General features: G+C 41.9%; 1 protein-coding gene across 2 annotated transcripts in view; it reads right to left on the bottom strand.

Moving 5' to 3' along the window:
* The window catches only part of ADK (adenosine kinase), a 266,529-nt gene that overhangs the window by 247,579 nt on the left and 3,324 nt on the right, over positions 1-15,626 (bottom strand). The window contains exons 1-2 of one of the 2 annotated variants that reach the window (XM_059477018.1): positions 10,410-10,531; positions 3,904-3,978 (exon numbers count right to left, since the gene is read on the bottom strand). In XM_059477018.1, coding sequence (XP_059333001.1) covers positions 3,904-3,978; positions 10,410-10,423 — 89 coding nt within the window. In that variant the 5' untranslated portion in view covers positions 10,424-10,531. Of the gene's footprint in view, positions 1-3,903; positions 3,979-10,409; positions 10,532-15,626 lie in introns of those variants that run through there. The other variant, XM_059477017.1, reaches the window with a different exon arrangement.

Here is a 15,626-nt window from a genome sequence, read left to right as displayed (position 1 = left end):
TAAAGAGAAAAATACTTGTCTGCTTGGACAACCAACAAGTAATCACACTTGTGATCCTGGACCATGATGGTGACAAAATAGTCTGCAGGTTTTAACTATAATGGAATTTGGCAGCCCAAGTAGTAAACATACCTCAACTTATGAGATCATGGCTCTGGTCAAGAGCCCAGAAATTAGAGTGAAATACAGCAATATGGTTCTTGAAACTTGCTGTGATAAATAAAACATATATCCTAATTTCCCCTATATCTCCACTCCTTTTTAACAGCATAGGCTGAAGGACATTTCCATGCTTATACAGGTGCTGGCAAGTACAGGTATTTTCCTTGCCTTCCCTCTGATCAGTCAGGGAAGATACATGGTTTCACATATTGGGAAGTTTCAGGGCTGGCACAACAGTCCTGTCAATGTCGATTTGTAAACACTGATTCTCTTCTCCTCCTCAGCTTGTGCAGCCATAGACCCAGCAAGAGAAGATTTATCCATACCATGAACACTCATTTCTCAACCACTGAAGTGCACCTGAGGTGACAAGTAATGCCCAGATCTCTACAACCTAAAACTTAACTGCAACGAGGTAAGCTAAATTCAGTGTCAAATACTGAATATTTGCAAAACAAAGTGCTCTAGGGAGAGCAATGAAACACATGCAAACTCCAGATTTTAACAGCAGGACGACATTGGAGTATTTACAGGAGTCAGCAATACTGAGTTTAGTCTTAAAATGTTATTGGCATGTTAATCCAAATTTCTTTGCCCATTTTAGCAGAGTTAATGTAAGTAGTGTAGATTAAGTTATTTTTAAATGCCTTCTGGAGTTAGAAGGTAGAAGAATCATTCCTGTTAAATGTCATAGGTAGAAGTGAGTACACCAAAAGCTTTAATGAATACCTGTTGGCAAAGTCATTTTCATAGATTAGCATAACTATAGTTAGCAATTCACCCACAACGCATTAATTCTTCTTCTATTCCTTTTCCTCTCACCCCTAAGAAGCTGCTCTTTGAGTAAGTATCCATATCTTGATAAATTAAACAAAAACACTCCTAGGTAATGGAGTTGATGCAAACTAAAAGGAGACAAAAAATCCAAAACAAAACCACATTTCTGATATTTTTTTCATGCAGATACTAAAAATCCCCAAAGACATATGGTGGACTATATTTATTTCAAGACTTCTTTCCAGCTCTGTAAACAGAAACTAAAGTGGTTTGTGCTATCACCAGTTTTCAACAGTGCCATCAAAGCTGCTAACACTTTTCCAGATTGTCTCCCTGAAGAGGGGCAAGAAATGGGACCCAGAAATCACGACAGAGGCTAAAGCTTCTCTGGCTCAGGTAATGCCAGACTGCTGATATGGTCTGAGAAGTTCAGATGGGCATGGTGAAATTCTGTTTGATATAAATTAAAACTGCCTCTCCTAGGAAAGGCTTAAAGCCCTCCAAAACTTGTCAAGAGAGCAAGACTTTGGAGATCAGATTAAACCAAAATCCACTTTGAAAGCCAAGTATCAGGGTTCTGCTAACCCAAGCCAAAAATACCCACCCAGCCCTCCAACACTGCTCAGTTCCTCAAACCAGTATTACAGGGCAGTAAATCTTTTAGAATCTGCAAGGGGACTGCATTATATGTTTATTTTCAGGTTTATTTCTAGCATGCATAGTAGGCCAATTAAATATTGTTTAAAAGGCCACTTTCTATACTTCCTTATGCTGCTTCAATTTGCACTTTCTTAATAGAAGTTACAAAAATAAGCTGTTTAGAGGACTTATTTTAATACTCTTATTTCATTGACAATATATAGTGATTAAACTTGCAACATCAAGTCCTTTATTCTGAACAAAGGTATTTATTCTTAAAACTGAGTGTACAAGAGATGGATAAAATAACAGAAACACTGTAAAAATTAAATGCATAAAATTTTTATGTGTGTTTACGTAAACTTCTCTTGTTTGCCTAAGCTACCTTTTCAAGTCAGAGCCCTGCTGGCCTTACAACCCCATTAAACATTCCCACCCAGCAGAAGAGGTGAGAAACAGACTCAAGGTTGCCCAGATACCAAAAGCTGACACTACATGGCTAGAGATGGGTGCGGGTCTTGATTGAAAAAAGAGAAACTACAGTGATCAACAATTTCTCTTTCAAATGCTTCACAGTCCTGAAATGTCTATGCTCTTGCACCTCCCTGCAGCATTTGACTAGATAACTTTATTCTAGCAGTTGTTCTACAGCTCCATTTTCCATTTTATCTCCCTTCACAAGCTGAGGAAGGGTGGGATCTGATCCCCATTTCAGAAAGTGTTGCAAAAGGTGTTTGGACCTGGAGTAGAAACACTCTTGTTGGTTTGCAGGACTTCTCTGCATACCCTGACAAACAGGGAGAGGGATATGAGGTGCAGCAGAAGGTAAACAAGCTCCTCAGTTTTGAGGTCATTACCAGAGCCACCACACCATCAGCCAGCTCCTGTGAAACTGCTGGGGGCAGACTGCTTATGGCTTTCAGTAATGCAACACCCCAAAAATGCATCTTGGAAGTAAAGCAATGCTCACAGAGCATGTGCTGCTCCAGGACATAATTTAATTTGTCTGACAGGACTCAAATTTGAGTACATAAGACTTCTAATTTTTAAATTAAATTAAATTCTGCACAGCACATCACATCCAGTGAAAAGTACAATGCACTCCTGAAGGCTTTCAGTGCTGCAGTGGAGATCCCATCATCTCTTTTATGTCAGCAATTTATAAGGATTAGTTGGGGAGTATTACTGGGTTGGGAGAAGGGCATTACTCATTTTTAGAGACCAGCTTTCAAGTTATATCAGTGGAAACATGAGGCAGAGAATTACACCAAATTAATTCACTTTTTTGAATATTCCAGACATAGACCTGATTTCTAAAGTTCCAGGTGTTTGAATTTGACACAATCCATTACATTCTTGTCTTTGGTTTCCAGCTTACAACATAGAGGCTTTTACTTAAACAAACCTTATGATAAAATATGAGTGATTAAATATTGATGACAAATTATTGCTATTAAAAGCTGCAGAACAAAATATTTGTGGCTGACAATACACATTCAAAAATAAAAACTCTGTACCTGTTCCTTATTTGGTGATGTGAAATTCAGTTTTGATGCCATATTCCCATTAACAAAATAAATAACTATTTGAGAAAAAATTATTAACACTTTAAAAATTAAAGAAAAAATTGCAAGCACTCTGAAAGATCAAACAGAGCAGAGAAAAAGTGGCAATAAAAAATGGAGCTCAAGCAGAAAGATTTAAAAGAGCAACTGTATTTTACACCTCTGGAAAAGACAGATCTCCAGGCTGATTCAAGAACAAGTAAGCTTAATGCCAATTAAGCAATCCAGCAATATGGTTATGTGGATGGTAGCATAACAAGTAGGCTTAAGCAAGATAATAGACAACCTGATAAGAAGCAGTCCTGTTCCTGACTGATAAATACATATATTTTTTTTAAAGGTGTATTTGCACAACTCTTCTTGGTGTGTTACAGAAATGGCTTATTTACCCCATAGACAGCACTGAAGAAGAGTACAGTAACAGTAAATCAAAAGTAGCACATGAAGATTCATACAAGAGCTACCTAAATCTTACTGAAATTGATGACTCCTTCCAATTAAAGACTAACAAAGAGAGCATGAGGACAATAGAATAAATTGCTAAAAAAACATATGAAAACATAGAAGGTTTTCATAGATACCACCACCACAGTTTCATAGAGCAAGAACAATCAAATGACAAATACTGGCTACTTCCAGCACAAGGCCAGAATCCCAGAGATCAGCCTAAATACAGCATTATACAGGCAGGTAGCCATTTATTTGTAGGCATAATTCTGGAAACAAAACTGACATTAAAAAAAACGACATCAAGCCTTACTTGTCAAGGAAGTCCTTGTCCACAACTGCACAGATATCAAGCAGAGGATTTCCCATTCCAAACAGGACATTTTCACTGTAAGAGAATCAAGTATTTCATGTTAGCTTTGCACTGGTTTATTGTTTCTAGTATATGTAAAGAATTAATTAGAGAGAAAAACAAAAGAATACACATTTTGCCCAGCACAGTAAATACACTGTGACCTGGCATATACACAGAATCAAACTTGAGTGAAGGACCATCCTACAGTGATCTTTGATCAATACAGACTGCAATAATAAACACATTATTCTGTTAAACTGTCACTTACTTGGATAACGAATTTTAGCTGCGTGCCACGTTCTGGAGTTTTAAAGGATGACATTCAAGTTGTAATACCAAATTTTAGACAGGGGCAGCATCACACCAGAGTAATAAGAATTTCACTGAACCCTCTCAGTTGTTGGGTACCAACACATAATTAACAATTCAAGTCTGTTCTACTAAACTGAAACAAAGAAACTACAGACTCTGCATTGTCAGCCATTTTAAACAGTGCAGCTGTCTATTAGTATGTTGGATGTACTTTTCAAGCAATTTGACATTCACTTCTCTCACACAGAAAAAAGATATCAAAATTACTGCAAACAGTATTCTTGAGACAGATAGCTTTAACCTCTTTTTTTAGATTAATTCAGAAACCATGTGTTACATTTTCCTGAATAGCATGTACTTGGGTGATAATGCAGTAATACCAAGGATTAGTTATGTGGCCTAGTGTCAAGTAGGAGTGAATGCAGCTGTTCTCTAGAAGTACATCCAAACCCATCACATTCCTTGCCAAACTAACACCTACTGTCTCCAACCAGCATGGCACACCGTGCTCCAGCTAGCAAAGGTAGCTTCAGTATGACCACCTGTGCAGGGTTGGTGTGGCCAGGTTTTGGTAGCCAGGGGCCTACAGGGGTGGCTTCTGTGAGAAGCTACCAGAAGCTTCTGCCATGTCCAGCAGAGCCAAGATGGGCATGCTGCTTGCCAAGCTGGGGTTAACTAGAAATGATCGTTACACCTCAGTGATTTCAGAAGAAGGGGGGGAAAAGTTATTGTGCAGATGTAATGAGGCCAGAGAAGAGCAGGGTGAGAACATGTGAGAGGAACAGCTCTGCAGACACCATGGTCAGTGGAGAAGGAGGAGCAGGAGGTCCTCCAGGCACCTGAGCTGAGGTTTCCCTGCAGCCCATGGTGAAGATCATGGTGAAGCAGGATGTGCCCCTGCAGCCCATGGAGAAGATCATGGGGATGCAGAGATCCTCCTGCAGCCATGCAAGAGACCCAGGCTGGAAACGTGGATGTCTGAGATGGGGCTGGGACCTCCTAAGACACCCGTGCTGCAGCAGCCACCCTGCAAGGACCTGCAGACCCATGGAGAGAAGAGCCCATGCTGGAGCAGGTTTCCTGGTAGGACCTGTGACCCTGTGAAGAAGCCATGCTGGAGCAGCCTGTCTTTGAAGGACTGCAATCAGTGGAACAGTGACCAATGTTGCACTGTGGAAAACATGATTAATAACCATGATACTGAGAGACAGCAAGCCATGTTTTAAGTATCCTAGTTTTTGTAGCTTTATGGACAATCCTTTAGAGGCTATTTCACTGTAAATAAAATGTGGAAGATGGAGCCAGAAATCCAGCTCACTCCTAACTGGAATAGTTAACATCTGCTTAGTAAAAACCTGTAAGACTGGCTAAATACTTTAGTCAGCATGACAAACAGCACAGTGTTTGAAATAGCATACCCATAAGTTACACCTGGCTAGAAGACAAGAAGAGTGAGAGACAGATGACAGCTCATGAGACATAAGGATAAAGGGGATTGCAGCTGAAGTCACAAGACAGAACATTCTCCCTGTTGTAAAACCTAAGTGTTGCATAAGTAGTATATAGGACAATGAATGAAGTCAGAACTTTTCAAGTGTCGAATACAGATTTGTTCCCAAGCTATATGTTCCTGTACTTAATGTTTACATGATTCTCACATGCTATGAAATCCTACACATCAATAGATTTATAACTACACTTACGAAAAAAAAACCAACACAGAGTGGATAACTTCTGTATAAGAGCCAGCTCTTTAATGGTCAGTATGCCAGAAAAGAGCAGCTGTACTTAGAAAAAACCATCTGAAATACAGCTGACATGCTGAGGTCACCGCCTATGAAGAAGTTACCACATTCAATGGAAAAGCAGAATAGAAGCTACCCAACATTCAATGAGCTGTGGGCTACAGAACCTGCAGGTCAATGTGCTCAAAGCAGCACAAGAGCAACTTTGTGCAGCAGCTCTATGAAGCCAATAATGTGTACAAACTCCTCACACGTCAGCAGCAGCAAGAACCAGAACTTTCAGTGCCATTTAATCCAGGCAGCTCTTTCCATCACATGTAAGTCCTGCTCATTCCCAAGCCTTCCTTCGCCCACAATATTTTATTATCATCCCCTTTCAAGTATTCTAGAGGCTGTATGTAGGGCACCATTTGGAATCAAGTTTGAAAAGCCAAGGTAGCTATCATTAGATTAATAAATCTATGTTCAGAAACATTCCACTGAAACTTCTGGGCAAACTCTCCTTGAATTCAGTATAGTTGTTTCTCAAAACAAAATGTAGAACAGCAGGACTTGACAACATTTCAAACACATAAAAGTTTCAGTAGATTTAACATTGGTTTTGCTGAAGAAATCAAGTTAAGTGTTTATCTATTTTTGCAAATAATCTAAACACATAAGATAACATATACTAATCTCTAGTTCTGTGTCTTCAACTAAAATGTATTTCTACATTTTTGGTTCTTCCTAGGTGTTAAAATTACCTAAGCCCTGAGATATTAGAACTTCTGTGCTTAAAAATATGCATTAACATTCCATTGGAGAAAAAAAAAAAAAAAAAAAAGAAAAAAAAAGAAAAATCCATACACTCCACTTGTACTGGGGACTGGAGTTGTATTTTTCCTTAACTATCACTGTATTTGATAAAAACACCTTTATGGGCAAAACGGGAAAAGTCTAAAGAAAAGTCTAAGTAACAAATTTTTAAAAGTCAATAAGCAGGTATTTAAGAGGTTGGACTCCATCTCAGAGGTCTTTGACAATGTAACTGATTTTGGGATCCCTCAATGGGATCACCATTTTCTAATACAAGCTTTCTGACCAATTTGGAAGGTCCTGCTGTTAAAGGGAAGACTTGACTGTGTAAATTGGTAGCATGTTCAACCTGACTAACCCAACACTGGCTACATGTAGTGCAATGAAAATCACCTTTCCCTTCTGGAGGAGCTGCAAAGTTTCCACACTGTTATACTATGGCACTGCTTGTGGCACTACATGAGGTACAGCAACTACTTAGTTTCAGGTTGATCCTCAGTAAAAATAAAAAAAAAAATAGCATAAAATAAACCAAACATTTATGATTCTGGAGAATGCTAAATTTACACGTCTCCAGAGTGAAAAACTGAGATATTAAACAGTATTATTCTCACCAAGTTGTTTGAACAGCAGATTTGAACCTTAGAGGCCTTATGTTTGCTGTTCAGTCACACTGCACATCTGCAGTTATTAAAATTTCAGTGATTATTTCCAACCAACTAGAGATAAAACATAGTGAAGAATCAGTAATAATTTCCTGCAATTTGAGATTCCACAATACACAGGTTATTTGGGAACACATCTCTACCACAGAACCCACTTTTGTAGTCCCCAGCCTCCCTGACTCCCCCCCTGGAGTCCTTCCCTTCCCTGGAGTACTGGGACCATTCAGAAAGGATGTTCTTGTTTAACCCAACTAACCTATTGCAAAAGAATATCTGGATCAGTTCTTCAAGAAGCAGGTGATAACTCCTTCACCTGCACAAATTAAGGGCACGTATCATTGACTATACAGTCAGCATCTGTGTGCATACACATATAGACACACAAAGAGTACATGTATATGAACAAGATATATACTTTCTAAACTCCAAACTACAAATTAGATGTTCAAATAAGATGTACAAATCTAAAAGTTGTTTGGACAAAATACACCATCCATCTAGCAGGCAAAACTAGAGAACAGTAACTACAGAGAGCTTTGATGTACATCACATTCACATTCGTAACTATTGACAAGCAAACTCATGAGTTTGGCTTTTAACTTAGGACTACATGAAGTGTGAGTTGCAATTGCGAATTCAAGCAATGTAACTCGTTAAGTATAAATAAATCCTCACCTGTTAATTAGGTGTTTTGTTCAGACATTACTAATATGACTGATTTTATACAAATGGCCAGTGTTTCACACCTTACTCTTATCACAAGTGGCAGAAGTAATAAAATGAAACCAAACTAGATAAAAACAAAACAACAAATCCAAACAAATAAACAAAAAAGAACCCAAAACATCAGTGCTGAGCTACCCTTAAACCTCATAAGAAGCCAACAAAATTAACTGCAACTAAATGATCTGGAAAGCTGTGTCCAATCTCATGCTCTACTGCTGCAGGCATTTTTTAAAATATGGTCCTGATTGAAGTTGGCTGCTGAGCATTAGCAGCATTATATCCAACTATCACACAATATTGTTATCATCCCAGGCTGCTGCGTGCTTCCGTGGAAGAGCAACATCAAAATATCAGTGAAAGCTTATTATTAGCTACTGGCACAGAGACAGAGGAATATTTTGGGCCTTTGGATACTGGCAACTCAGAAAGCCTTAAACATGGCTGAGACATTTGGGTGTGCAATTGCATGGCAGCACACTGTGTGCCTAGTCTTTCTTTTACAAATTTAAGAGATGGTCTTGTAAGATCTTAAATATTAGTATTTCTAAAGGGTTTCACTATGCCCTTTAAAGTAAGGCAAAAACAAGCCTTATTTTAAGCCTGTCCTCAGCATATCCATTTCAGTTTAAAACCCCATATAACACAAGATTTGAACTTACCAAAAGTTACTTTTATGTTTAGTTAAAGCAAAACAGCAATAGTACCAGATTTATAGCACTTGACTAGCTATAAGCTCTTAACTAAGAGCATCCTTCTCTCATCCCACATACCCATGGAACATCATTACAAGTAGAACGATACATCAGTAAGTAACTCATCTAACACAAAATACCTTAGAACTATTATCCCATCCTTCCAGAGTTCAGACAATTTTCTTGCATCACTGGTCAGCAAATCACTTTAGCATATAGACCTTAAACACATAAGGCGGCCTGCTGGACTGCTCACATGCTTTCCTGATGTGGGTCTTAAGCAAAGACAATATTTGGCTAAGCAGTTACATATTTACATACTGACTTAGAGGAACATCTTCAGTGAAGGTTTCATTTATTATGAAACTTTTGTAGTTTTCTAAAGTGACACACTCACAGGCTCCAACTTTGAAAACGAGCCTAAAAGCTTCGGCCTTATGTAAGCAAGGCTGCCGCAGAAAAAAAACTGTTCCACCACTACCCAGCTCCTCACACAGCTGCACTAACTTCACAAGCCCCAACAGTGACATACTATTGCAATTTCAAAGTTACCGTCTCGGTCAGAAACAGTGTGAGTGAAACCTGATACACAGAGTTTGGAGGGTGGAGAGAGGAGATGGGAGAATTGCCTTGAATTATAAAGGCAATTTGATAATTATTAGGCATTTCTTGAGCAGCCAAAGGCCCGATCAAAGGTTACCGATTTACCTCACAATTGTTTCTTCCTCACAGTACAACCCCATATTGAGATGAAGTGTTTGGGGAAGAAAAACTGTTGACAGTAACTCCTTTCACTGAATGTTAAGTTACGGGGATTTGTCATCCTCCGGGTTTGCTGACAGGCTGATATCACCGCAGTTCCAACAACCTGCCAAGAGCCTAGCCCGCTATTAACACTCCTCGTTATTGGGGGTTCTTTTAAAATCCAGTTCTAGTCACGGCAAGCCACAGCGAGGGTTTAAGGTTCCAAAGCGGCCGCCGGAGCCCCTGGACACGCATCCTCCCACGCCCACGGGCGGCACCCCGCGGCGGGCGGCGGCCGCCCACGCCCAGGCGCTACCTGTGACAGCGGCACCGCCGCCGAGCGACGCCGCACGCGGCCCCCGGCCACCGCCCCGCGGATCAGCGGAGCACCTGCGGGCCCGGCGCTGCTCGGGCTCTCGCTCCCGGTGCCGCTGGGAGCCCCGGCCGGGCGCGCCCACCTGCCCGCGAGAAGCCACCGCGGCGCCCCGGGAGCGCTGTTCCCACGGGGCTGCGGGGCCGCCGGGGCACCGGCACAGCTCTCCCTCCTTCCTCGCCCCAGGGGAGCGGGCGTGCAGCCACCAAACCAACTCGCGGCACAGGGAGAGGGATGGGACGAAGCCGCGCTGCCCCGCACCGTGATTACACAGCGGGGAGAAGAGCCCGGCTGTGGCGGAGCATCGCGCCGGGCGCCTCCGCCCCGCCAGCGGGAGCGCATCGGCACCCGCCGCCCCTTCCCCCGGGATGCGAGGCTGTGCTGCGGGCGCTGCGCGGGGGCTCGACATTACCTGACAGTGGCCATGGCTCCACGCCTGCCCGGCCGCCCGCAGCAGAGTCCCCTGGAAGCGGCACCGTCACCTCTCCGCCCGGCACCCGCGCCTCAGCCGCGACTGAGCGCCCGGCAGCGCTCGGCCGGCCCACCGCGCGCCCCGCCCCGCCCGCTCGCGCGTTCCGCCATTGGCCGGGCGGCCGGCGGGGCGGGCCCGGGCCCTGCGCGGCGGCCGCGGGGCGCGAGGAGCCGCGGGGCGCTGCCGACGGGCCCCGCGCCCCGGTTCGGTAGCGCCCGGGACCGAGCGGTGCCGCCCGCCCGGCACCCCCGGGCTCCTCGGCCGCCATCTTTGGTACGGGCGGAGAGCGCGCGCCTCCCACACAGCTCCTGCCGCTGCCGTTCCCTCCGCGAGCCCCGGCGGCCAGCGTGGGAGACAGTGACAATCGGCCAAGGAAAACCGAAAAAAGTTCAGCGGCGGTAGCCCCGCGGAGGTGCGGGGCTCGAGCCGCACCGCCCACAGTAAAGATGGCCAGGGGAGCCCCTGGCAGCGCTGCCCCTCGGCTGTCACGGGGCCGTGGGAACCGAGGGGACCCCCCGCCCCGGCTGTGTCCTGGCCGCGGGCTGACGCCCGCCCCGACACGCGATCGCTACACCCTCGACACGAACCCGTTTTCATTCTTTTTATCCAACTGTGCCTTGGGTCAGCGAGTGACCCCGTGCGGAGCCTGCCTTCCCCCGCAGGGCGCGGGGCCGGGCTGCCGAGCCCGGAGCACATCGCCTCACGCCGGGCTGCCGGAGCGCCTGGCAGCCACCTGTGGAACGCAGCGCTCCGCCTGCCCAGGCTGCAAACACGGGAAGAAAAGGGCAGCCCGGCATTGCTTACTGCCTTTTCTTATTCGCCTGACACTGGCAGAACCGCCGTATCAGAAAGGGAAAGCCTCGCTAAAGCCAGGTTTCTATCGTCACTCCTCATTTGGCTGTCAAAGTTACTGCCACATTGTGCAGATTCGGCACTTACTTTGTTAGCTTACTAGCACCAGAAGCACTGATTCATGAAACTGAAGCCAGTAGGTTGTTTTTGCCAAAAATGAATCCCATGTTGTTAAGTACTGCTGTGTCACCTCTAACTAAATATTTAAACTTCACAACTTCATAATCCTGTGGTTATTAGTCCGAAGTTTCCCTTCCTTTCCATCTACAAAATGGGAATATTGTACTCAGAAAAATTAAAGCCAAACTTTCCATCTATTTCTAATTTTCCTCTCAGAGGAGATGATGCCAAAATATGACCATTGCTGAAGGTCAAGGACCTGCATTGTCACACGAAAATAACAGAAAAAATTATGCTCAATACCTGATGTAGGACAAATCTCCTAGGTTCTCTAAATCAGACACTCAAAAAATAATCACCACTTACTGAACTTGTCACAAAATTCTCATTATTGATGTGTGTCAAGGATCCTGAAAAGTCAAATAAGAGTAGGAAAATAAGAGTAGGAGACTAAGAGTAGAAAACACATCCATCCTCTTACTGTTATTGCAACACAATGTGTAAGAGGTCCTCAAATCCTGAGGGAGGATTCTGAGCTGTATTGAAATGCAAATACATAGATACATAATGGTTGCATCTTCTGATTCATGTTGAACTATTTATTAAGTCCAGTTTAACAGTTTCAGTGCTTAATAGCCAAACCTCTGTTTTGTAACCTAGAAGGTGGGGAAGGAGGATGCCAGCACCAGCAAATATAGTAATAGATACAAAACTTGTTATTGTATATAACTACAGAATGCAGCTGTCTTCTTGGTTCTATCACTGTATTCAAAATATTAAAAACCTTTTAAAAAAAAAATCTAGTTGTAGATTGTCTCTTAAATAATTGCCTGATTTTAACAAACACATAAAGATATGTAAAGGAAAATATATATATACATTAATTATATTTACAGTAATTTGCAACATACAGCTGCATATTATGAATAGCAAGCCACAGAGCAAGAGGCTAAATGAGGTACCATCAAATGTTTCTAAATTTTACCACTTGAGCATATTTTCTCTAAAAAATATCAACATCTTTTCATGGAATAGCATGTATGGCACCTCAACAGCAGTCAATAGCACTTTATAAGCTTGCAGCTCTTCCCCGTGCCCAATCATCTTGGCTGTGCTACCACACACACACAGGTTCTGCTGCTACTGACATCTTCGAGACACCACCTACCCCTACACCACTTACCACTGTGTTTTTAGTCATTGGCCAGGGAACTGCTACACGCCCAGACCTAGCCCTAGCCTAAGGAAGTGGAGAAACAGCAACCAGAGTATTGCTGGGAAAATGGTCAGTAATGACTCATGGTCCTTTAGAGATGAACTTAATGCCTGTGCCCCAAGTTCAACCTGCAGTCCCACCATGTACGTGCTGGGCAGGCAGTCTGAACTTGCTCAGCCTTCCTGACCCCTGACCTTCCAAACTCCCTCTGCATGCATGGGGTGGCTGACCTTGCTTTCACATGTGATCCAACCTCAGAAATCCCTGAGAGAAACATGAAATTTACAGCTTTTGTATCTAAAAATATATAAGGTCTGACACAGTCTAACCACTGTGTTCTCTTGACTGTTGTTGTTAGTATACAAGAGAGAAATCTTCATGACTGTGTCAGTTTCTCTACATATATAAACAACTTCCTCGGGTTATTTCACTAAAATGTTTCCTTTCAAGCACACTATAAATTCAAAATTAACTCCACCCCTACCTGATAAAATAACAGGCAGGCATATGAGAACATTTAAAATTGTACTTTAGTGAAGTAATCTATGAAACTCTACACATTATATATTTGTAACTTGTGTAACCAATAGGCAATCTAGGCCTTAGCCTTGGACTAATGTGTTATGTTTTACACCACAAATATTTGGTATAAATCTTACAGTGTGTAATATATAAACAAAAAGTTCTCTATCAGCCCTCATATTTTCACTCAATTTCATCAAAGTACAAAAGTAAGGTTGATCCTAGATAAGCTGCCCATCTGTTTGCAGGATTGATCTTTTATGCAATAGCCCCAGCAGACATTATAAAATGGCACTAGTGAGCACCAAGTCCACAAATTCTCTTTCAATAACAGCATTTTGCAGAGCTTGCAAATATCTTCTTTTATAACATTGTTTTGGAAACTTTTCTACAGAGAGAATTTAATATCTTGCAACATAAAATTAGATGCATTTTTAGCTTGTATGGGTTTTACTTGCAAAGTGTTAAAAATCTTTTATTATTTTTAAAATTCTGTAACATCATCCCATTTCTTTCCATGTAACTTCACAGAGTGTTCAGCTGTAAAAGCAAAGGAAAGTCTATAAATATGCTAACTCTTCAGCATACTGCAGACATCTATACTTTCTTCTATTTTATTCTAATCAAATAACATAGCCCTTGAGACAGTTACAACTGCTTTGTACCACTGAACGTACGAGGAAGAAAACCCCACAACAATCTTTCACTGTAAATGAAATCCCAAGGTAGCATAGAGCCAGCAAGTAGCTTTATCTTACCATATCCTTCAAGTGCAGAACAGCTTTGACTGTGGTCAAATAATCATTATGGAAATTATTACAGTTCAAAATGGAAAAAAATCCCTTTCCCTTCCCTGAAATCTGAGTAATACCCAAAGACTTCTTTCTTCACACAAAAGGAGTTGATATTATATAAATAGCAATATTTTGTACTACTGTTATACATTATATGAATAATACATTTTTAAAAATCAATTTATGTAAATAAAAAATGAACAGCCTTGAAAAAAACATTGTGTTCACATTGTATCTGCAAATTCAATTTACTTTTTCCAAGAAGATAAGGTTTTCCAATACACTGTCAGCAAATAGTAATTAATGACCTTTAGATAGCAACCCATTCCCTGCTTCTGAAACTGGTTTTGTGAAATATTTGTGTACCATGCCTGTGTAAGTAACTACTAAAATTCAATATCACAACCTTGTATCACAAGCCAGAATTTTGCTTCCAAGATTTCCACATGAAATATACCTTAGCAACAGCAGAGTAAGCCAAGGTCTTGTGCTACAAAATTTCACATTGCTATACTAACACCATAGTCAGCTAATTCTGCATTCATTCAAGTCTCTTTCCTGGGCACCTTCCTTGTCTGTTCATAAACAATATTAGTAGATCCAATGAGGTGAGTAATCCTACACAAACTGTTTCTTTAGTTGAAAAAGAAGGAACTCAAACCTCAGGAAAACACAATTTCAAGATGAAATAGGCCTATTTACACTGGCTCTTCTCTCCCAGGTAATCCAGCTTGTAGGCAGCCTCAGGGACAGGACTAGTCCCAGTGACTTAAGGGAAGCAAGGACTTAACCCAGCAAGGCAGAGCTGCACCTCTCTGCAGGGTCTTGGCCAAAGCTGTTATGTCTAAACTGCTGCTGGGGGAGTGACTCTGCTGGCCAGGTGGGCTGCAGGTAACATCAGCAAGGAAAGAGAGCCTGTGGTCCAGAGAACAAAGAGCCTTCCCACAACCTCCTTCTCCTCAGGTTACACACTCCCTACAATAAAGCAAGGAATTACTTCAATTAAAAGGATGAAACACCACAGCAAGCTTCTCCAAAACAAGAACACAAAATTGTGGAAACATGACACATGCTGTGCAGAATCCCAGAGGATTACATCAAAGGCCAGGTGAAGACACTTGACAATGGTAATTTGAGAGTTACACATCTGAACAATGGGAAGCAGTGCCTGCACTGTAAGAGCACAGGAGTTTCCATGCTGCAAGTTATTCCGGTTTTGGATGTATTTCTGTCAACACAGCTTGGAAGGGAAGGTAACTGCTGTTACATCCTAAATAAAACAAAATTAGCAATGTCTGTTGCTAGGGTCCTCAAGAGCATTTGTCTGATTTCTTAAGTGGACTAAATATTCATCTGAAGAAAAAGTCTATTGCTTTAATTCTGGGAACAAACACAGCAAAGTGCTTGGGCTTCAGATCTTTCTTTGACCTGAGGACATTACGAGTACCAACATGGAAAACGTTACCTGTATTTGCAGATATAAGAAAAAGGAAAGTAAAAAAACTATAAGCCGTGAAGACAAAAACTGAAATGAATACAAATGAGGACCAAGGTGAAATTGAAAACAAACAAAAATCCCAAACCCAAACCAAGAGATAAAAGAGAAAGAAAAATTATTTACTAAATTCTAACTGAAAGCTTAGTCACAGCTAT

The sequence above is a fragment of the Ammospiza nelsoni genome, chromosome 8 (genome assembly GCF_027579445.1).
Source record: "Ammospiza nelsoni isolate bAmmNel1 chromosome 8, bAmmNel1.pri, whole genome shotgun sequence".
NCBI lineage: Eukaryota > Metazoa > Chordata > Aves > Passeriformes > Passerellidae > Ammospiza > Ammospiza nelsoni.
Note: the sequence above shows the minus strand (reverse complement) of the source record. Positions and strands in the feature narration are given on the sequence as shown.